The sequence below is a fragment of the Micropterus salmoides genome, unplaced genomic scaffold (assembly GCF_014851395.1).
Source record: "Micropterus salmoides isolate LMB-PRFRI ecotype aquatic unplaced genomic scaffold, ASM1485139v1 Ms_hic_scaffold_7, whole genome shotgun sequence".
Lineage (NCBI taxonomy): Eukaryota > Metazoa > Chordata > Actinopteri > Centrarchiformes > Centrarchidae > Micropterus > Micropterus salmoides.
The window spans coordinates 21,608,174-21,631,587 of NW_024044459.1; the positions used below are offsets into that span (position 1 = coordinate 21,608,174).

The 23,414-nt window shown below is 40.3% G+C and overlaps 1 protein-coding gene across 3 annotated transcripts in view; it reads right to left on the reverse strand.

Moving 5' to 3' along the window:
- The window catches only part of grid2 (glutamate receptor, ionotropic, delta 2), a 600,398-nt gene that overhangs the window by 53,027 nt on the left and 523,957 nt on the right, over positions 1–23,414 (reverse strand). For all 3 annotated transcript variants that reach the window (XM_038704208.1, XM_038704207.1, XM_038704209.1), the window contains exons 12-13: positions 19,654–19,792; positions 13,570–13,765 (exon numbers count right to left, since the gene is read on the reverse strand). In XM_038704208.1, the coding sequence (XP_038560136.1) occupies positions 13,570–13,765; positions 19,654–19,792 (335 nt within the window). The remainder of the gene's footprint in view (positions 1–13,569; positions 13,766–19,653; positions 19,793–23,414) is intronic.

The following is a 23,414-nucleotide window of genomic DNA, read 5'->3' on the forward strand; positions in this document are numbered from 1 at the left end:
TGATGATGATGATGCTGATTCAGATAACATGTACTGACTCAAATTCATTGTTGATCCAACCACTTGCAGCAACAATGAATATTACAATGTTTATGAGCTTCCTCTTGCATGGCTATGCTGAGGCTGGCCGACAGGCATTGGTAAATAATGGGAAGTGTTACATCTTTAGAAGAGTGAGAATGGGTTACAGATCTCATTATTGATTATGGCTCCAACAGGCATTGGGACTGTTTCTCTCCCACTCTTTTTATTCCCTGTGTTGCTTTAGAGGAACCTCTGACTTCACTACCACTCTCTCCCCTGTGCGTCTTCCTCCATTTCTCTCTGAAAGCACTCTCCCGTCGGCTTCACTCCAAATCCTTCCCCCCTCTCTCCCTGGTTCTCCGGACTGTGATGCATGGCTGTCTGTGGTTTCCAAAAGTCCATTAGTCGCTGGCACTAGGCTGCCTCCTCTCCAACAGACAGAGATAAAGACACAGAGCATGGCTGCCCAGCGAGCAGCATGAAAATGAGAGGCCAGTGGAAAGAGAGAGCTGAAGGGAGGTGAGAGAGAAAGGGGAGGATGGATGTGAAAACACCTTGAGAAATGGCCTGAGCTGAGGGTGAGGTGAGTATAAGTAAGAGGGGTCAATAGTAACCAGATATCCTGCCACAGAAACCATTTATATCATGCTTTCTTTTTCTTTTTTTAAAATCCATCCACCCCCTACTTTGTCCCCTTAATTTATCTATAATCCAGTAATTGAAGTTGCAGCTTCCTCCTCAAAACAAAACGCAGGGGAGTTACAGTGATTCATCCTCTATTTTTCTTTTTTATCCTCTTTTTATCTTGGAAATTAAGATGTTATCTAATGGTTAGCTTTAGGTTGCAGAGCTGGCTAGACATGACGCAGACCAGGCAGATGAAAAATGTCTTCAAAAAGTTCCTTTTTTCCCCTCCCTTTCTTTCAGCAGAGGCATTTAGCTTTGATTAATACTGTTTTCTAACTTTAGCAACTTTGTTTTTTGTGTTTCTATTGACCCAATTGCTTTTTTTTGCTCTCCTCCATATTTTTCTTAGCCAATCTCCTAGTGCATTTTAATGTAGTAATGATGTGTATCTTTATATCTTAGACTTTAATTATATTGCTTTAAATAGGTGGCTGATGCATTTTAATCACATGGCCAATAGCTGGTTTGGAATTGAGGTCTCCCTCCCAATTTATGAAGTCTATCTTGTAAAATCCAATTTCTGTTATGTACGTGTATACTTCTGTTTTTCAGGTGATGTGATTGCTTCCAGGTTTTTGTCTATTTATTTTCTCTGAGCTAAATATGTGCTTGTTTGTCCGATTATTCTCTAACAATACATGGCCCTCTACCTTCCTACCCTGGCTCATTAAGGCGAGTTCTCTCGTTACGGGTGTGGGGGATATCATTAAGGCCATGAAGCTCTTTAATGGAGGTATTTTAATAGAAAAAAGAGATGTAACCAGGGTCAAACTAATGCTTTTAAATCATACAGACTGCAAAATGAGCAGCAAGATTCAGTCACTGACTGAACCCAAATCACACACTTACTCCCAACAAAACCCTGCAGTATGATAGATTACGAATACTATTCATGTATCTTTGCTTAAAACTTTAAGAGTTTTAAAGCACACTACTAGGACAAACTCTAAAGGAAGCCTTTGTGTTTGGCAAGACAATTTTCCTTAGAGCTTGTTTGAGTTACACAGAAATGAATAACGTTAAGCAGGAGAAGTGGAAGATGAAATTAGGTGTTTACTGATGTCCTGTTTTGTTCAGCACTAGATCAAGTAAAGACTGTGAAAAAGGTTGGGAAGAGGCTTATTATAGGCAAATTCTCTGCTGAAAAATTAAAACACAAATATAGAGTTGCTGCTGTCAGATTTTCACTTTGTATGCAGGCAGGGTCTCTCTTTTTTTAGGCATGCATGCACATACATGCAGGATATACATGCTCGCACAGGCAAATGCGAACATAGAAGCACCTACACACACGCAGTAAAGCATCACATTAAGTGGCATCTTCATTACGACTTTCATTGATTTCCGAGTTTAAGGCTATAATTATTACAGATGGAAGGGGTACAGTACAGGGCAAAAGGGAACGAGAGAAAAGCAGACATTGAGAGCTAGAGAGAGAGAGTCAGAAGAAGAGAGAAAAAGGAAGAGGGATTGGAACAGAACAGAATTGTGACTAAGAAGATTGTGTGGGTGTCAGATAGAGTATTTAGTCTTGACTGATAGAAGAGAAAGTGATAAAAAAAATGGCAATTAGGCTTTATATGTTGAAGATATTGGAAGATAAGAAAATATAGACAGAAATAGGTAAGAGAATACTTTCTTTTGTTCCCCCATTTCATTTTAATCTGCTGTTATTAAAGCAAACACTTATTATCTCCTCTTCTTACTTCTCTCCTCTCTGTCCCTCTTGTCCCTTGACTCTAATACGATTTCTCACATCTCCAGCAAACATGCCGCATTTTATCACCACAACTGGCAAGCGTTGCTTCTCTCTATCTTTCTCTATGTCTCTTTGTTTTTTTATCCACCGTCTATTATTCCCTGGTTCCAAATGTTTCTATCTCCTTTCTTTAATATGGAGAGTAAATACTCCACATCATTTCCTTCCTCTGTTTTCTTTTTTTCATCTGCTCTTCCTGAATCTGAGTCACAACACAGAAACACTGTCATCACACAGGCAGAGAATTGTAACAGCAGGAAAATATGTTTGCTGTTTGGACTTGTTGTGTTGAATTCTAATGAGCTATCAGACTCTGCAGGAAAAGAGCTTTCTCTTTTTCCTGTCAGGGTGATTTGCAATACTAGAAAAAATGAAAATGAGAGCCCAGCAGCCAAAAGGGCATTTTCTGGTCTTAGCAGAAGCTGGGTTATTACAGAGGATATTGCAGCAGTCATATCCAGGCACAGTGACAGATATTTATCAAGCCAGCTTATGCCTCTGCAGAGATTTCATTCAAATCCAATAAAATACATGACAAACACATAAATATGACATTCATTTTTTTGAAATCTAATGAAAATGGTCTTGCCCCAGCCCTCCTGCAACCGCATCGCACTGGCTCGCACACAAAATACACAAAAGCGTCACTCCTGACTTTAAAAGAACAAACATGATCAGCAGAAAAACAAACCAAGCACACTTGCACTGTGCAAGGAGGAAAGGACTGAAGACGGGGAATTAAAGGCACGGCAAGAGGAAGCACAGGAAGGATATTGTATGTTAGTGGGCACGTCGTAAGAGATACAAGTCCCATAGCCTTAGGCGACCTTGAGACCTGAAAGCTTTGTTCATGAAAAGTAAATCACACTCTCTCAAACAGAGAGGGAGAGGAGTCTGTGCTCTGTCACCCAAACTCAGCTGGGCCACCCTGCTTGGTAACCTTGGCAACCCCCTGACCAATGGCTGGTTGGCAGGAGGTCCATAAAGAACTGTGACACTGACACACACACACACACACACACACACACCCAAACACACACACACACACCATTGCTGCCTACAGATCACTTGTTTACTGTGATTTGAGAGGGGAAACAGACATTAGAGAGGCCTCTCTAGGTTGAGAGCACACCGACACATGCATACACGAACACACTGTGAGACATCTGGGGTGAGGCCCATTGATATGCTCTGCTTAAACAGCATCTTTTCCCATCCACGTTGCTTCACATTGCTTGACTGCCTAATGAAGAGAGAGGTTGAGCTAGGAGATGGCAGTGAAGTGTGGAAATCTTTAGAAACATCTACATGGATTTACCTGTTGTGTTTGTAGGGAATAAGGACAGTAATGAGAGAACAGCTGCAGGGAAGAGAGGAAAAACATACGAGAAAGAGGATGGGCTCTGTGTTTGCTCACCATCAGTCTCCCATGCTGTCGTCCCAAAGCTTACTCCTTCTTTGAGTATTTACTTCCTAACCACCACTCCCCCCATAAATCTCTCTCACTCTGCACTTCTGTCATCATTCTCCCCAGCATTCCTATTTCTCTTCCTAATTTTCCTTGTTCTTCTCTCTGCCTCCCTTAATCACCCTCACTACTGGTGTATTAGTCATTCTTCTCCATTATTCCTTCTGTCTGTCCATCCATCCATGTTATACCCTCTTGATACGTCTCCCTCACACTGCCTCTCATCTTATGTATAATATACTTTGGTTCCAAGTAATAAAGTTTACTGTGAGGAAAAATGTGACTCAGGAAATCATGTTCCGTCATGACATCCGTCCTACCGCGTTTGCTAGTCACTTTTAGACATTTTAATGTGGATTATATCTTTGCTGCGTCATCGTCATTGAAGGAGGGTCTTCATTTGTAGTCAGACAAATTTTGCCTCTCTCTGTCTGTCTCTCTGTAAACCCTCTCTGTTTCATTTGGCGCTTTTCATGGCTTTTAGCCCCACTGATTAATGCACCCAGGAGTCCATTAAAGCAATAGGAAAATAAAGAATGTATGTATTAGTAAAACATGGTGTTAAAATCCACCCACATCCTCTGTCTCTGTGCTTGTTCTCCTCAATCTCCTCTCTTTCTTTGCATATCTTCCACATGCTCATTTCCTCCATCCAGGTCCCAGTCTACAGATTATTTTTGTTTCTCCATCCATCCCTCTCCTCGCTCTTCTCTCGTGTCCTTTCCCGCCCATTTACAGTAGCTCCCTCATTCTCCGGTCCTCTTTTAGTCCTTCACTCTCCCCTTATCACTTTCTTTCCACCTTCCTCAAGCTCCCAATTTCCCCCTCCCTACTCTCCGAGCACCCATTCACCCTCCATATCATCATCCCCTCCTCCCGTCTTCTCTCCTCTGCTCTGTCTCAATCATCCTCCGGAGTGCCGTGATGACCTCACCCAGGGCTGAAGGATCTAAACAGGTCTTGGTTGATTTACCACCGCCTCTATCTGGCAGAGGAATCAGTGTAATCTTTATCATCATCACTGAAGTCATTATAGTAAATTGGTGAAAGCTTAAAGGCTTACATTATACAGCTCCTTACTTCCAGTCTTAAAATATATGTAGCAGTGGTGAAGAAATGACAGTAATTTTTTATCATAATTTCTAGAGTCATTATCCTAAATGGGCAGATGGTGATAGGGAGATATAAAGTGATGGGCACAGGTATGTGTGAGGTGTAGTATCAGTACAACACTGCTGACACTGGCCAGAAAAGTTAATTCCATGTGACAAAGGGGTAAACAAAATGGATTTTGGACAGTAGCACAAGAACAGACCTAAAGGTATATCAAATGAATATAAGTGAAAATACAATAAGCAATAAACCCTATGTGCTTTTGCTGATTGGTGTGACCTTATCAGCTGAATGGGTCCATCCACGATCCATGTCTGCATGGTAAAACACCAAATCTGATTTGAAATTCAAATCCTGGAAATTGGTATTTTTCTTGGAAAAGGCAGTTTTGCAAATGACAGCAGAAAAGTAAAAGTACTTTGGCTGAGGTAAATGTCTTCCATACAGTATATTCTGAATCTGTATATATGTATGAGGAATTTAACTACACAGTTTCCACCCAACACACCAGCCTGTCCTTTTTTCCCCCTCAGCCTTGACATGCATGCGGGAAAATTAGAATTATCCAAATTTTGCAAAAGGCTTCACTGTTCTGTCCAAAGATGTTCAGTTCAAGGTTAGTGAATTTACTGCAGCCATATTTACATGTCAAGGTGTTTTAGTCAAAGAACAAGACCGTTACCATGTAGCCTTTACTTCTGGCAGTGTTTTCAGTTAACGTTGCAATAAAGGTTTCGATTCTTTTTTTTTTTCTTTTTTTTTAAAGAAGCTTCCGTCAATGTGAGACATGGGGGTAATCATAATATATAGTGTGCAAGGACATGTGGGGAAAAACGCATTTTCTAAAGTGGAAACCTCCTACAGTGCAGCAAAAAGTCATACAGATAGAAAATCACTCAAACTGGCAATCCACTCAACTCTAAAATCACTAAGTCATCAGAGACTCTTGAGGCCTGACAGAGAGTAGCTGCCATATATTCACACAGGAACACTTACATCAAGTCAGGTGTGTGTGTGTAAGCATGCAAAGGTGAAGGTTTTTAGTGGTTTGTTTGTTTCAGTGAGTGAGTGCATGTCAGACACGCCATACATACAGGCGAAAAAGTATTTAGTCAGCCACTGATTGTGCAAGTTCTCCTACTTAGAAAGATGAGGTCTGTAATTTTCATCATAGGTACACTTCAACTATGAGAGAAAAAAATAAAAATAAAAAAATCCAGGAAATCACATTGTAGGATTTTTAAAGATTTTGTAAATTATGGTGGAAAAGTATTTGGTCAATAACAAAAGTTAAACTCAATACTAAGTCTTCACCAGGTTTGCACACACAGTAGCTGGTATTTTGGCCCATTCCTCCATGCAGATCTCCTCTAGAGCAGTGATGTTTTGGGGCTGTCGCTGGGCAACACGGACTTTCAACTCCCTCCACAAATTTTCTATGGGGTTGAGGTCTGGAGACTGGCTAGGCCACTCCAGGACCTTGAAATGCTTTTTACGGAGCCACTCTGTTGCCCGAGCGGTGTGTTTGGGATCATTGTCATGCTGGAAGACCCAACCACGTTCCATCTTCAAGGCTCTCACTGATGGAAGGAGGTTTTGGCTTAAAATCTCACGATACATGGCCCTGTTCATTTTTCCCTTAAAAACAGCCCCAAAGCATGATGTTTCCTCCCCGATGCTTCACAGTAGGTATGGTGTTCTTGGGATGCAACTCTGCATTCTTCTTCCTCCAAACACGACGAGTTTTTACCAAAAAGTTCTATTTTGGTTTCATCTGACCACATGATATTCTCCCAATCCTCTTCTGGATCATCCATATGCTCTCTGGCAAACTTCAGACGGGCCTGGACACGCCTGGCACTGCAGGATTTGAGTCCCTCTCGGCGTAGTGTGTTACTGATGGTAGCCTTTTTCACTTTAGTCACAGCTCTCTGCAGGTCATTCATCAGGTCCCTCCGTGTAGTTCTGGGATTTTTGCTCACCGTTCATGATCATTTTGACCCCACGGGATGAGATCTTGCGTGGAGCCCCAGATCGAGGGAGATTATCAATGGTCTTGTATGTCTTCCATTTTCTTACAATTGCTCCCACAGTTGATTTATTCACACCAACCTGCTTGCCTATTGCAGATTCACTCTTCCCAGCCTGGTGCAGGTCTACAATTTTCTTCCTGGTGTCCTTTGACAGCTCTTTGGTCTTGGCCATGGTTGAGTTTTGGAGTCTGACTGTTTGAGGCTGTGGACAGGTGTCTTTTATACAGATAACGAGTTCAAACAGGTGCCATTAATACAGGTAACGAGTGGAGGACAGAAGAGCTTCTTAAAGAAGAAGTTACAGGTCTGTGAGAGCCAGAAATCTTGCTTGTTTGTGGGTGACCAAATACTTATTTTCCACCATAATTTACAAATAAATTTTTTAAAAATCCTACAATGTGATTGTGTGTGTGAAAATTACAGACCTCTCTCATCTTTCTAAGTGGGAGAACTTGCACTGTGTGTGTGTGTGTGTGTGTGTGTGTGTGTGTGTGTGTGTGTAATTTTCCCTTAAGACAAACATATGATGCCTCATTTTGTACATCTCATTACTGTCTGTGTCAGTTACTTACAAGATGCAGTCTAGGGTGTGCAGAGGTTTAGTAATTAAGAGGTTAAGTAATTGGACACTTAATTTTAGTCATTACTTTTACACTTTTACAAGTCAGCATAACAGTCAAGTGCTGAGCTACCAGGAGCTTCTCAGAGAAAAGGCCTGCCTAACATCACACACACAAAAAATGACTGAGCAAAAATAATACTATTTTCCCTCTTGAGACCATTCAAGAATACAGTGTAAAAATTATCAAGGTGGTTCAACTTAAAAACTTTAATGTTCAATTGCTGCCTTCAAAATGTGAGTAAACTCAACTATAAGAAAAGCTTTCTTTCAACTCATGATGGTACCTTATACAATTTGTTTAATTAATGATCAAGTTCATAAAGTTGATTTAACTACAGTATTATAGTTGTCTCAATGTTGTTTTTTTAGTTAAATGAACTTTTTCTAACTTCAACTTCATACTTTGAGTTATTCTAACTCAAGTGAACTACTACTTTACATTTCAAGGTAAGGGGATTTAAATTCCAAATTTTTTTCAGTTTACATCTAAAAAGGGCCTTACAGGCAGACCACGACAACAGCACCATTATCTTATTATCTTCAACGGCTTGCAACGCACCAGGGCAGTTTGTTGCTGCGTAGACCAACGCACCACCTGGCGAGCTTCCGTGCACACTGCAGTCAAAGTTCAAAATAGTTGGCAAGTGCAGCATATATCACCTCCTTTCTGAATGGCCTTAAGGCCTTTCTTAGGAACTCTTTCCACCAGCGGCACTAGTCTTGCTTACCATAAAAGTGTCTATATTTTGGTTGGAATTTGAATATATTACTTATCTGCAGTGTATAATTAGCAGGGATGAGCAGGTACACCACTGTCTGTATCTGGTCAACAAATTAAATTTTCTATATCCATACTTGGAATGGGGCTTAATCTGGAAGTAGGCGGGGCTAACTGGAAGTTATTTAAGCCTAAAATTGGTATGGGTTAATCAGAAGATGCTATATTTATTAGAAAAGCATTTTTTGATAACAATAGTAAATGATTTAAAAAAAGGTTCCTATATTTATAGTTTATTACAAAACAGATATTGACACATTTTACTCTGATGATACTTGTACTTGTAAAAAGTATCTGTACTGGATACTCGTTCTACCGAATACTCGCTCAACCCTAATAATTAGTTGATTATGTGTATGTTTCTCTCAAACTCAAAAGACGCAGTATCTAGGCATTTTTTTTCTCTAGCTCCCATCCCTGCACACTCGCCTTTTTTTTCAACTTATAACTTACATTCGCAAGTTCAATCAACACGACAAAAGTCTCAAATAGTCAACACAATAAAATAATGCAAGTTTAATTTTCTGAAACTCATACAGTTGAGTTCAAAATCCAAAACTTGTCAGAGCTATTTGAGTTCAAAAGAAGAAGTAAGTTGACATAACTAAATGGGTCTATAATGTTTTACAGTATAGAGACCAAAGTGGAGTTACACATTGCCTTAAACGGAGATGCCATTATGTGAAACAGTAACTTACAGCACACTCATCTCTGATATATATGTGACACCAAGTTAATGAGATATGAAGTCTGAGGCGCAGCACCTCATAGTTTATTGAACGCCTTCATCATTGACTGAAATGGGAGAGATGCGTATATTATCCTGTGACAGGCCTCACTCTGCAGCACTTTCCTGGGCTTGTGTGTGTGTGTCAATGCATGCATGGTGTGCATGTGAGTAAATGTGCTGGTGTATGTGTATAACACATACTGCTTTTGGACATTTGAACGTGTGTGTGTGCGCACGTGTGTGTGTGTGTGTGTGCGCACGTGTAGATATTCGTGTGACAGCTGAGACACTGACCTGTTCTGACATATAATATCATTCTGCTGGAGGGGATCAAAACTGAAAAGGAAGAAAATCCGTAGTGCGAAGGAGACAACAGTGACAGAGAGGAGTAAGAGGTTTATTGTGGAAGAGAAAGGGGGAGAGAGGAAGCGACAAAGCAGTATTAGGAAGAGGTGAGAGAGACGAGGGTGAGAGAGCATGACACTGAGGGGGAAAATATATCAAGTTCTTAACCTCACAGGAATCAAATATAGCAAAGGGACTGGATTGAGGAAGACAAACACATCCAAATAAATCAAACAAAGACAGAGAACAAAAGATGTACGAGTCTGACTGACTCACGGGGTCTCTTAATAACATCATGGCCTTCCAAAAAGCCTCTGGCTTTAAAATACTATTCCAGGTACTGTTCACTGGCTTCTAAATATATTTGTCAGTATGAGAAGAGAAATCATAACAGATTGAAAGTCTCCACTTTGAAGGAATTGAAGGGGATCGTTTCAGTTTCCCAGCCATTAAGAGTACGGTGAAAGGCTTACTTTATATATCTCCTTTCAGCAAACCTTGTGAAAAGCAGTTGAGAACAATAGATCACTTAGCCTTTGACACATCAAGGTAAAATGATCTTTTAACAATTTTCTCTGAAAGGAAGATTAAATTTAGGCACCGAGTATTAAATATAGAGGAGGATATGACCAGGATTTGACAAAGTAAATTGAAGTTATATTCAAATTGACAGTACTGTGTTTAGTCATCACTAAATAACATTATTTGAGTTTCATTGGAGGTTTAAACATACAGTAATTTATGGCAACAGTATCGGTGACGGTGTCACTGCAGCAGAAAGAAAACCTCAGCTTGTGTCAATGCAGCTAAGAGAGAGGGACGGGCAGTAGTGTACCACTAGAGTGCACCCTGTAGCCTTTAACACGATGTAAATGAAAAAGAGGCTGACAAAGAGGGATGCTGAAAAGGAAAATATAAAGAGGGGCAGAAAAAGAAAGAGAACAATATAGGGAGGGCGCTTAAGCTGGGAAAACAGAGTAGTGTCAGAACATAGACAGACAGTAACGCAGACATCTGCGAATAATCGGTGGTGCAGCGACAGTGCAAGGGAGGGGAGAAAAGAACACATCAAGTCAAGAGAGACACAGTCTGAGGGGAAAGCCTGCCTCATTCCTGCATTCTCTCTCATTGCTGCTGTGCAGTGCAGGCTGCCGCTCTGGACGTGTCACCTCTGTCATGTAGAATTTATCCATGAAAACCAGATCCTCTCTCTCCATCCCGCACCTTTATCCTGTTCTGTCTCCTGTCACTCCTGCCTGCTCAGACCACGTTGCTATTGAAAAGCAACCTTTTTTTAATATGATATGACCTACTCATCACAGAGCATTCAGTCCCAGTGGCTACTTAAAGAACCATCTAACTTTAGGCTTGGCTCCAGGAAATGTACTGAATAGCAGTAGCCACACCACATTCACTGCAATTTCAGTATTGCTAGCACTCTTGCTGCTGACGCGTAAGGATCTCTAAAATGTATGAATTACTCATTACCTCCTTTAAAGTGTTGGGTGAGGCGGTCCAATCTGTGATACTCTGATCAGGATCATACACACATACTTTGAATGTATTTGTTAACAGATCATCCTCTATTTGGTCTGAAGCTGCAATGACCACGCTAGTCCACAAGCAAACAGGTGCTTTAAATTTCCCCAACAGTGTGATGTCTGTCAGTGGCCATGCACTTGCTGTAAGCATCGTGCAGACTCTCTCTGTACATCAGCTCCACATCACAGCGGAGGCTCATCTGATCCCCTGGATACTGCTGTTGTAGTCGCCTTTTAGCTGCTCTTTGGTAGCTCTGATGTGGCACAAATGTACTCACAGGGTGTAACTGATTTTCCACACCACTCCCTGTAGCCAATCAGTGGGAAACAACATAGAGTTTGGCTTTGGTCTTGCTGGCCATAGTGGTGAGTACAAAGCACACTGCTATTTCAAATATTGCAATGACGCACACATTGTACATGGTTTTAAGCTGGACAGCCAATCTAGCAATGTCAACATATGACACTGTGAGGACATTATCCATCTGTACTATGCTAGTCTATAATAATGTCATGGCCCCATGCTCACACAGAACATGCATTAATTCTCTCCTGGTACCACTGTCACACCAATATATATGCAATATATTATGCCAGGAGATCAATATCTCGACAAGTTTCTAGCTTATGTCTAACATACCTATAGTATCTAAAGCGATGTGATAGATTGAATTTATTGAGAAATGGCTTGAATCTAACTCTTTACACTTTTATATATGTGGTCAAAATTTGGACATCTCTCTGAAACATTAATATATCTATACAAAAGATTTAATTAGTGAGCCCTGCATTAAAGATATTTACATTTCAATGCAGGACTTAACATTAAGTTCACACAATATTGTGACTTCTTAATAATTACATACTATTAAAAACAACAGTTATACGCATGCCAATTCCGTCATATCAGAGGCTGCGTCTGTTTTCTCAAGCTGCTGGTGTCAAGCTGGTAATTAAGAAGATAAACATATTTTGCTTATACACACGCAAAGCTCAGTTTAGAAATAAAAGACTGACATATTCATGATTCTAGGCACACTACTAATTAGTTATACATGCTCAATAAACACCTCTGCCAACAAGCACTGTGTGAGTCTGTGTTAATAGTTGTGCACTTATATGCTGTTATGTGCTGCATTTATCTCATTTTATAAAACACCACCTGCCACTTTAATCACTCCTTCCAACACTTCCAATTCTGACTACAGTTCAAGTCTAATATATTCTAGAGGGAGGAGGGATGAAGTGGGGCCCTCACTGGGAGAGAGGAGGACGATGCAAACAGAAACTGGGATGCGCGCAAATTAGATGCAGCAGTCTGGTATTTATGATGCTTGGTTATCACCAAGGGAATTAAGTATTTAAAAAGTGCGTGCGTTATCTGTGTATCATTAACATCGCTTAGATAGATTTATCGCCTAACAACACAGACGACCTTGTAGCATGAGCTGTATGTTAAAACTGGACTGAGGCTGAGCTGTTTACAATAACAATGTACTTTATGCCATATACAGTAAACCAGGGGTCAGTAAATAAGTCTGGCATTGGGCCAAATTTTTCCAAGCCTTTATATGGTGGGCCTGAACAAAGTCAAACCATATAAGATCATGTGTGCGTTTTGTATAAACAGTTTATTATTTCACAATATTGAGTAAATATTTTGTCATTTAAAAAAAAAAAAAGTCTGGAAGAAGAAAACTCATGAATGTGTGAAGAATTTAAGGACATAAACATATTAAGGACTGAACAAATAAATGTCCCTACTGAAATCATTACATCACATCACACACAGTAATAGTTAAATTAGCCCTATGTACCAGCTACCTGTGTTATTCAGTGACAACAGCAGTTGTACACACCGTGCTCTGTCTTTGTCACATGACTTGTTTTATGATTGGTTTGAATATTTATCAAATTGCTTGGCAGCAATGCTCTCAAGTGACAGACTGCTCTCTGTGAGATCAAGAGAGTAGTCTCTCCTCCAAACCTTGGGACTCATCTGGTTTTCAGTGCTAATGTTACCTTATTCTATCTTATGTCAAGTAAACAGATCCCCTAACCCCTTCTCTCTTCAACTTCAATTACAACACTATCTGAAACTTATGTGATACTGTAGATATGTTAAAATGACTAAATGCAATTTAGATTAAAAACTGTAAAAATATATGATGACTACATGGTGAAATACATGTCATGCATGTGACATTTAATTTTGTCCTTTTTTCAGAATACAATCAAATTAAGCGTGTTCTCAAAAATGACATGGTCAAATGTTGGCAAATGGTGGCCTGAATGTGAACACTTTGCACTGAGTAATTGCTTTGATGTTTCTGCTATTCTGCACCTGGTTCCCTGTATTAAAAACCCATCACTCTACTCCAACGTTTGTCTTACTAACCACAGTGATTGTACATGTGTCAACGGTCCTTAGCTTGGAACCGACAGCTAATTAAAAAGGTAAAGACCTACCTTACGTATGCCTTCTTTTGACTCCTCAACGTTATTATCTCCTCCTCCAGTGCGGTTAATCATCCGCCACATCTGGGAGTACATGGGATCTCTCTCAAAGGGGTTCATAGCCTTGTGGCGCACCTGATCATATACTGCTGAGTCCAACACTGTACCATAAGGCAGCTCGGTCTGCTTGGATAAATCCTGAAGTGACCTAGAGAGAGACAAGCGGAGAAAAGAGTTAGTACTCACATTGTTTCCAGCCATCCATTCACTGTAAGCACCATGCAGACTCTGCCTGAACGGTCCGCTTCACATCACACATGGGGCTCAGTTCATCCCCTGGGTATTGGTGTTGTGGTGATACTGCAGTCACCTTTTAGTTGTTCTTTGGTGGTTGCAGCTGTAGTAATGCCCTGTTTTCAACAGCATGATCTCTGTGCAACAAATACCCACAATCATAGTAGTACCGAATATCACTGCTATCTCATCCACTGCAATGATGACACTTTCTAACGTGGCTTTGGAGTTGCCAGTCCATGCTAATGAAGCAAGAGTACATGCTAACTGTAAAAAATAACTAGACTCCAAAGACTACTCGTGATGTAGACTATGGCAGTTTGGGGGTAATCGAGGAGGTCAGGGTGCACTTGGTGAACCAGCAGCCCTGAAGCTGTGTCTTGCTTAAGGGCGTTACACAGGGGTGTGTAACCCTGGAAGCTCTATTGTATACTCAGCCAGTATTTTAAAACTAAAACACAATTTTTTAAATCATATATTTAGGATAAAATTGCAATAATACAAAAAAAACAAACAAACAAAAAAAACACTTTGACACAGGAAAAGGATTAAAAGCATTTGCTCATCCATTGACCTGGATAAAATCCCTGTAGTGCTTCTGGCTTGTCACTGTTAGGTTTGCAGGAGGGGACATGGTGAATGATCATGCCTTTTGTTACTGTCTTGGTTGATAGTTAGTCCCAGTGTTAGCTGACTAGGCCTTGAGAGGAAGGCACTAAAGTATTCAAGAGCTGGCCAACTGTACGGTGGTTCACACTATCTCCTCCCCATAAATGAATGATTTGGATCTAAACTCTCCGTGGGTCAACAGTGGGAGTTGGCAGGGACATGTAATTGACATAGAATAAAAATGGGGATGGGCGATGACCAACAAATGTGAGAAAAAATGGTGTTGGAAAGCAGTTCAGACAGCAGCACTGGCTGAGTTCACAGTACTGAACAAGATGGCTTGGCTAACCGCATACAGTTGATATCTACAATTATAGCATGAAAAAGGGAGACACTAACAAAGAAATAGAAATGAAACAAAGCGCAAGTCATTCTGTCTGGTAATTTCCGTTCGCATTTCTCACTCTCCTCCTTTCTCTCTTGCTCTACCCCTCATCCATAAATTGCCACCTCTGGGGGAATACACAAGCTATTGTTAATTATAACGCAACAGTGCTTGGGTTGCCTCTCAAAGAGTTTGGCCGCTGAGAAATGTAATGGAGAACCATTACAGGAACTAATTACTGTTTGTTTGTTAAATGGCTGCTACATACCACCCATGGATTTGAGAGACACACATTTGTGAAACAAAACATGACACAAAAACACTCAACATGTCCTGCTTAATGAAGAACAACAAGTGTACAGTATCTTACTTCATTAATTCAGCTGTAACACACCCACAAAGCAGATTTAACAATGGGCAAACTATATGTTGGTACTGCGTATTACAAGGCTGTTCACTCAGACACACACATAGCAAATAACAAATTCAGACTTTTATAGAAGGTCATGGCTCGTGCGGATCCTCTCTCTCCCATGCCCACCTCAATTCTCTCTCTGACCGACTAAAAAACCAAAAAAATCCTTTGAAGATTTTAATGAACTTTGCTGTGAACATGAATCTTTTATTACCGTCAATTAATCTTTGGCCCTAATAATCTCCCATCCCCACCACTCCCCTGTGAATATGTACGCTTGTTAGCACACTCTTTGGCCAGGAATCCCCCTTTGTGAATTGGTTTCACTGTGTTGTAAGTCTAAGCTTATTTAATGGTGTGTGGATGTGTAGGGTGGGGGGGGGGGTGGGGAGAGCGAGAGAGAGAGAGATGCGTCTTAAAGATGAGTTCAGATTTGATTAAGACCAAAGAAAATCCAGATAAAAGGAACCTGACAAGAAAAACACATTAAAAAACTTACAACTGAAAATATTACAGGGTGTATTGTGTGGCGCAGCTGGTCTGAAAACCAAATTGTGTCTCTCCATAATGCTCACCATAAAATATGTAGACAAAATTATAACAGAAACCAATGTTCATCCTGTGATATCTCTAAAATACAGAACATCCTGTGCAAGACTTACAATAGTTATAAAGAATAACTACTGCAGACTAAATGAACTAGTGTGATATTTACTTCATATGACCCACTGTATTTCTATGGAAATACTGAAGGACTTCATCTCATTTAAAGAAGGACCATTTAGAGAAGGAGAGGACTCTTTCAATTTATTTTAATCAAACACTTAAATGTCTAGATTTTAATTTAAAAAAACACCGACAGATTTTCTCCAGATGTATTACTCAGTGTGTGTTGTCTTGTGCATATATGAATAATGTTGTAATTGTCTTTTTGGAGAATCAAATGTGTGCGTGTGTCCTGTGTGTTTGCTAGCTCATTTTGCAACCAATTATATTCCCCCTAAGCAGCTCAATGAGCAAGTAAATGGAGTGAACAGCAGCTGAATGTATCCTGTGACAAATAGCGCGGGTGTGCGTGCGTGCGTGCGCTTGTGTGTGTGTGTGTGTGTGTGTGTGTGTGTGAGAGAGTGAGACAGTGTGAGTGAGAGAGAGACAGGTGTGTGTAATAACTTGTGTGTATATCTTTGTTTCTGCACATTGCAAGCTAATGGTAATAGAATGCTTATAGGGAAAAAAACACTGCAAAACTAAGGAGAACATTACATACAAGTTTGTGGCTTTTTTTTAGTTGTTTTTATTTTTGTTTTTTATTTTGCAGCAATGACTTGGGCTGCTATGCCACCTCAGGTGTTAAAAATAAGTTAACAGATTAAGTATGTGCAGACTCAAAGCATGGGCTTTTGTTTTTTTTTCAAAAGCCAAAAGGGCAAAGATGATCTTATCTTGCCTCAGTAATTCTGTAGGGAAATTAATTTGGGTGTAGGCAGTAGAGCCTTGATCAGTTTGTTAACTTTTTAACAAGTGGCTGTTGAAGCACTGCAGACAGCTGTGCAACCTTGAACAACAAGCAATCTGTGCGAACTGAAGCCAAACCCAAAGACTTTTTTCCCATAAAAAAATGACAGCAACAGCTGACATGGTACTTAGGTACAGAGAGACAGAGAGACAGAGAGAGAGAGAGAGAGAGAGATAATTATATCTATGCCAGTTTTCCATGTATCATGTAATAAAAATAATCAGAGGTGTTTTTATTATTGATTTTTATTTTTTCTCTTTCTTGTTATTGTTGGTCACTCTATGGTTATCTTTTCAGTAGCGATGTATGTGTATTTTGTCCCCTCACAGTAGCTTGCTTATCCATCTCTATTGTGAAAGTGTAAATGTCATTACTCTGTTTATTACTGCTACCATAAACTGTCAAAGGGACAGTGCAGTTCCAGTCCGTTTCTCACCACCAGAGGCTGATAAAGGGACAGGTGACTTCATGGCCCTTCAGAAATACTCACCAGATATTCAATAACCAAATGACTTGCTGCCAGTTTCACCATTGGGAGCACTGCTGTTTCTGCTGACCACTGGGATGCAACGGACATGCGTCCATACACACAGAGCAGTCACCAGCCACTATGATGCTCAGATACACACACACGAGCACAAAAACACCTGACTGATTTTATTGGCAATCTTTCACAACCATAACATATGACACTGTGTGACATTATGCCAGGAGGGAAGCTTTCTACCCTCAGACACTGCCTCCATCTGTCTTTCAATCTTCCCATCCTGACTAGTTCTTCCGCTCCATCTCTTTCCACTCTCAACAGGTGCCGCCTCACTCCGAAATCCATTTCTCATTCTGACTCCTTGCCAGTACCCAAACCCTTCCCCTCTCCGTTTTTCCATTCCTCTTTCCACTCTTCTTTCTACCCTTCTCTCTTTGTTCGCGCCTGACCTTTGATTCTCTCCTCCCCTTTTTCTTCCTAATCCGTCTCATCTTTTCTTCCACACACACCCTCTCTCCATTTCCACTTTATAATGTTCATATACCGTTTTGTCTCTCTCTTTGTATGCTGCTCTCTTGCTCCCTCCCTCCCGCCACTCTCCACTGCCATCGCTCACTGTTTTCCTAAAGGATTCACACTGAAATTGAGGGAAAACATCCAAGCGTGAAATAGTCCAGAGAGGGTTCTGAACGCTCAGTTGTTATTTCATTTCCAGGATGAAACAAGGGCATTAATACTTAAAAATCCTGTCTGTCTTGACGACTCACTGAGACACAAAGAAACAGCCTCCATCCTTCTCTGGCCTCATCTTCCTTTCCTGTCCGTATATTCGTTTGTTTGCTCTTTTCCATACTAACTCACTCTCTCAATCACTCACTCACAAAACCATTCACTCTTGTTCCATCTGTGTAATATGTTAATTAAGCATTTATCAGATAAAAGTGCGCCCTAATCACAACATCACAATCTTTTTTTCCGCTCGGCTACTCTCTTCATCTCTCCATTGAGGCTGTTGTGCTTTACGATTATACGACTCTCAGTTTATTTTGGTGTGCCCTTTCACCACTCACCCCACCACCTATCCTTGGAGGCCCGAGGCCATGTGGGTGCTGCTGTTTAGGGGGTAATTATGCCACTAATGACCCCAGAAGAGTCAACACATGAAAGATAATGCATTAAAATTTATGGAAATCCTTAATTAGCTCAATGGATGCTGAATGAAGCGATAAACTGAGAGGCACTCATTAATGATAGCAAATTTAAGTGGAAAAAAAATACTACAAGAAAGGATAGACAAAAGAAAATAAGAAGTTATTCTTTCTACACATCATCCAAGGGACTCGACAGAAGTGTTTGGAATAAAGGAAAAAAATAGTATGAAGAAGAAAGAGGAAGGGAGAGTGGAGACAAAAAGAAAAGGAAAAAGGAGGAGGTCTGCAAGAAAAAAAAACGGAAAGAGGAAAAAAGAACATTGAAGAGACAAACTGACAGAAACAAATTAAGAGACAGATAGTGATGAGATTTAGAGAAATAAATGTTGTTTATTCCAAAGCCAAGCACAATTAACTGTGGCACTGCCGGGCATAAAGGATGCTTCGGCATGCTGATTAGTCCAGTGAGAGATGCGCGTTTCCTAGTGCCACCAGGAGAGAAGCAGGAAAAACATATTATCACAAGGATAGATAAACAGAGGGCACAGAGCTTAGGGAAATAATGTGTGCGTGTGTGTGTGTGTGTGTTGGCTTTGCCATTTGCCTTGATACATTACATTATCTGCCCCCAACCTGAGAGGAACATGCAAAAGCACTCTTCTTACTTTCTTCCATACTGTGCCTCATTCTCTCCCTTTCTCCTCATCTTCCCTTCCTTCATCACTGGAAACACACCAATAAACACGCACACGATGATAGTCCCAAATTTGAGCTAGACAGGAAATTACTATCTAACAATGGGGTGAAGGAGGGGAGAAAGGATGGAGAGAGGGGAAGGAAAGGAAAGGGAAGCAATTGGGTTGTGTGTGTGTGTATGTGTATCTGATAGAATGGATTTCCACACTGAGTAACAATCACAGTGGGGAAGACTGCAGTGTGTCTCTGTGTGTTACAAACAAGTTGTCGTGTACGCACACAAACTCTACAGTGTATAGGTGTGTGTGCGCGCACGCATAATTGCATGAATACATAATTTAGTGTCCTGAGCTTGTATTCCTTTGCATTATGGAACTTGTGTGCATCTGTGTAAATGTGATGTGCAGCTTTCAAGTGTGACTAAACATCATAAATATTGGTGATATGTATTAGATTTCAGTTCTTGTATCATATTACCACTTTCAAAAGAATACATTTTTAATAAGCCACTACTGACAACAGAGGACAAACTCTCGTACTTACTGTATAGAGTTCTCTATGCGTGTGATGGTGAGGAAGGCTGCTAGATTGGCAGTATACGAGGAAATGACAATAAGAGCGAACATCCACCAAACGCCCATCATCATCCTCGTAGCTAGAGTGGTGTAGGGTACCTCCCCACCTAGAAAAAAAGAAGAAGAAAGAAACAAAGAATGTTAAACAAATGCACAGTATCAGAAATAGACCACAAGGGTGTCACATCGACACATTCAAGCAATTCCTTGCTGCAGGACACAAAGCTGTTGAAACAAGCAAAGTACAACCTGAAAGATTATGTTTGGATTAACAGATCGAAATGTTTCGGCACAGATCAGATCTCCACATAGCAGTATACAGTGGGAGAAACTGCGGAGAATTGAATCCATGCTCTTCTAACAAAGGCTTCAAAAGAACACATCGGTGCTGCATCTTTGCAATATAATAAGATTTAAATTGTGATGTAAAAGTAGCCTCTGCAGACTGTCTCTGGAAATGTCTTAACAATCGCTTTCAAAACACCAGCAGACATGACTGTTTGGGCACAAGATTAAAAAACGTAACCTGCTATTGCAATAAATTATCTTGAAAAACGTTTTTAAGCTTGATCAATCTGAACAGAATGTGTAAATGCTTGTCAGGCCTTCCCATTAGGATTTAGTGCTGCCTGGAGCACATTGCAATGAAAAGTGGCCTGTCCATCTTTTAATATAAAACCTCTTTATCCCTGTCTTGTGTTACAAACAGCTTTTGTAGCCTTGTCCTCTGAAATCTTCTTGTGCTCGGCTTTGTGTGAGCTTCAAAAATGGCTGTCCCTCTAACCCTGGCCCTTGCAAAAAAAGAATCTGTTTGTTGTGCATTAACCAGGAAAGAAAATAGCACACATTTATCTTTGACTTTTCTATTGTGCTGGGTTGATTGGGGGCTAGCCTTTCTATTCATACCCCCCCACACCACACACACACACACACACATATATTTATGCAAGCTTACTGACAATCATGCATACACATATTTAAGTACTATGCATGCCTAATATACACATACAGCCAAATGCACAGAGTAATGACTGATTTGCAGCCAGTGGGCTCTTCCTCGCTACCTTTATGGAAACCTGCTAGAAATTAGCCTCATTTATCCTTGTAGCTGGGGATCACTGCTACCTCAATTCAGACCAACAGACACTCTCCTCACTCCCACTTCCTCAAGCCCAGACTCAATAATATATGTGACACCCACGTAATCCCATGTTTCCTTTATTCCTTTTATTTCATGTCCCTTCTCTTTCTCCACTGCATTCTTGCCTTCTCCATCTTCCTTTCAGGCCTTTTCTGCATCACTTACAACATTTGATTTAATTCAAATTTGTTATCGCTCTCCCTCTCTCTCTCTCAGTGGGTTCTCAGGCAATACATCTGATGTTGACATCAGGTTTTAACATAAGCCCGAAAGCGGAGTGATGTATAGAATTGTATTCTATATTCAATAATCCCTCTGCATATGTGCCTGTGTCTTATTCTCCCATGTCTAAAATTTTATACTGTATGCTTTTATGAGGAATTCTATGACATCTTGAGTTCTTTGTCTGTTGATCTTTTATGGTTGTTTATGTTTTCTCTGCAGAGAGGTACATGCACAGTACCGTTTGTATTTTATCAGGTAATTTCTTTTTAAAAACACATCAGAAAATAACATTCAAATCTTGATATTAAAAAAAACACAATAGAAAAGTGCAATGTCAAGACTGTAACCTGTTCAGACATGATTGGTGCTGTCTTTATGTTTTGTGTGTTCTTTTTTCTCACTCTCACTCATTGCACCTTTTTCTCCAGATTTCTAATTCAAAATGCTATTCAGTCTCTCAGATGCAGAAAGCTTTGTAAACACGTATAGTAATAGAAAATGTTGCCAAGTGTGTCTGAACTAGTTGTCAGAGAAGAAAATATTAGAATACAGGCTTATCAATTAGATTATAATAGATATGTAAACACTATTTAGTTATAGATTTGCCAGTGGGAAGATGAATAGAAATTTTTTTCAAGGATGAACATGACCAGCAGACACAGATGAGTCTTTCTCATTCCATGGGCTGCCAAAAATGTCCAAATTTATGCCAAACCGTGACTCCAGTATCTTGGACTTCAATAGCTTCTAAAACATGACCTTTGTGAATCATTCCACCCGCAGAAGGTATTTTGGGATTTTTGGTTTCAAACTGGCTATATCCATGGAGGAATGATTAAGTTACCAGAAAAAAAGCTATTGTCGAATCCCTGAACTATTTTCATGTTGATTTCTGGCTGCACAAGTGACTTTTCTATAATATTTTATACAGTTGGGGAAATTACTCTGCTGAATTGCGACATCTGAATGTCTCAGAATTTGAAGGTGGGCAGACTTTTGTTAAGTTCTTTTAGATGTTGTATAGTTCCCTCAATCAAAGACAGAGAGAGGAATAGAGGGTGAGAGGAAGAGACAGAGTAGTAACATCTTTGTACAATATAATATAAACTTGTATTCATGAAGATCAATAAAATTAACTGAACATTGAGAGGTGGGGTGAAAAGGCGCTTAGCATGACTTCTTTTGAAGACTGGTCTGGCACTAATTTAAAGGCCCCAAAATGTCAGAAACTTATCTTCCAGTTTACTATGGACAGCTTTTAAAATGTTAAAAATAGTAAGGTGTACAATAATTGATTGTCCCAGTAATGCTGTTAGTGTCTGTCTCACTCTATGCTCATGTTAGTGAGCAAAAAGCTTACATAGTAGGGCTGAACAATTGATGAAAATGTTTATCGAAATCTCATTATCGCAGGCGGCGCAATATTTGTTAAAGGAAAAATGTGTGTCAAAATACTATTTTAAATAAAAAATTGTGATGTCCTAGCCTACACGTCTTATTCTACAGAAACAACTTTGTTCAGTACAAATCCACACAAAAATCACACCATAATCATTTAAATGTTTTTCAATGAAAATGAGAAAAATTATGGTTCTGCTAAAAATAATGTATCATCATCATTCTGTCTAATTGTTACGGCTGCCACCGCCCCCACCTGTATTTGCCTGTGCTTTTAAGTAGGCTATCTGGTATGCTGAGCAGGCTGTGCAAGCCCACGCGGAGGATTGGCTGCACGAGGAGAGAAGGTCCCGCCTCTAATATATTGTAAATCAAATTGCAATTAGATATTTTTTCAACATCTTTCAGCCCTAGTACATAGTGGTGATGCTATACTGCTATCCCTTTCAATAACTACCATTGGCCATTTAGGTGTGTTGTGAACTCAACCAGACACACTTCAAAGAAGGTCAGATGGTGTCAAAAGAGGGAGGGAAGTTTTCCTCCCCGAGAGTTGACTTTTTCACATGTAAAAACCAGAGACATTGCCTGGTGTTTGGTAAGGACCGGCAGAGACTCAATTAGACAATGCATCGCTTAAGGATTGTGTGTTCAAAGAGCCTTAGTGAACCTTTCTAGCCGTAAAGGTGTCACTAAAGACAGTCAACAGGACAGGAAAAGGGGCGATCTGACCCCTTTCTCCCTCCCGCAGGTCACCTCCGGCCTCAACCTGACTCTTTTCTCTCTACAGAACGGCTGAGCCATAAACCACCATTTCGTTCTCTGATAGCCGATGCGATAAGCCAGGAATGCAGAGAAAAGAGACCATAACAACCCCTGTTTCTCAAACCAAGCAAGGTTCCATTATAACTGTGTTTGTTCTGTTTAAATAATAACCTTGCTATCGGTGTTTGCCGCGAGCGGTG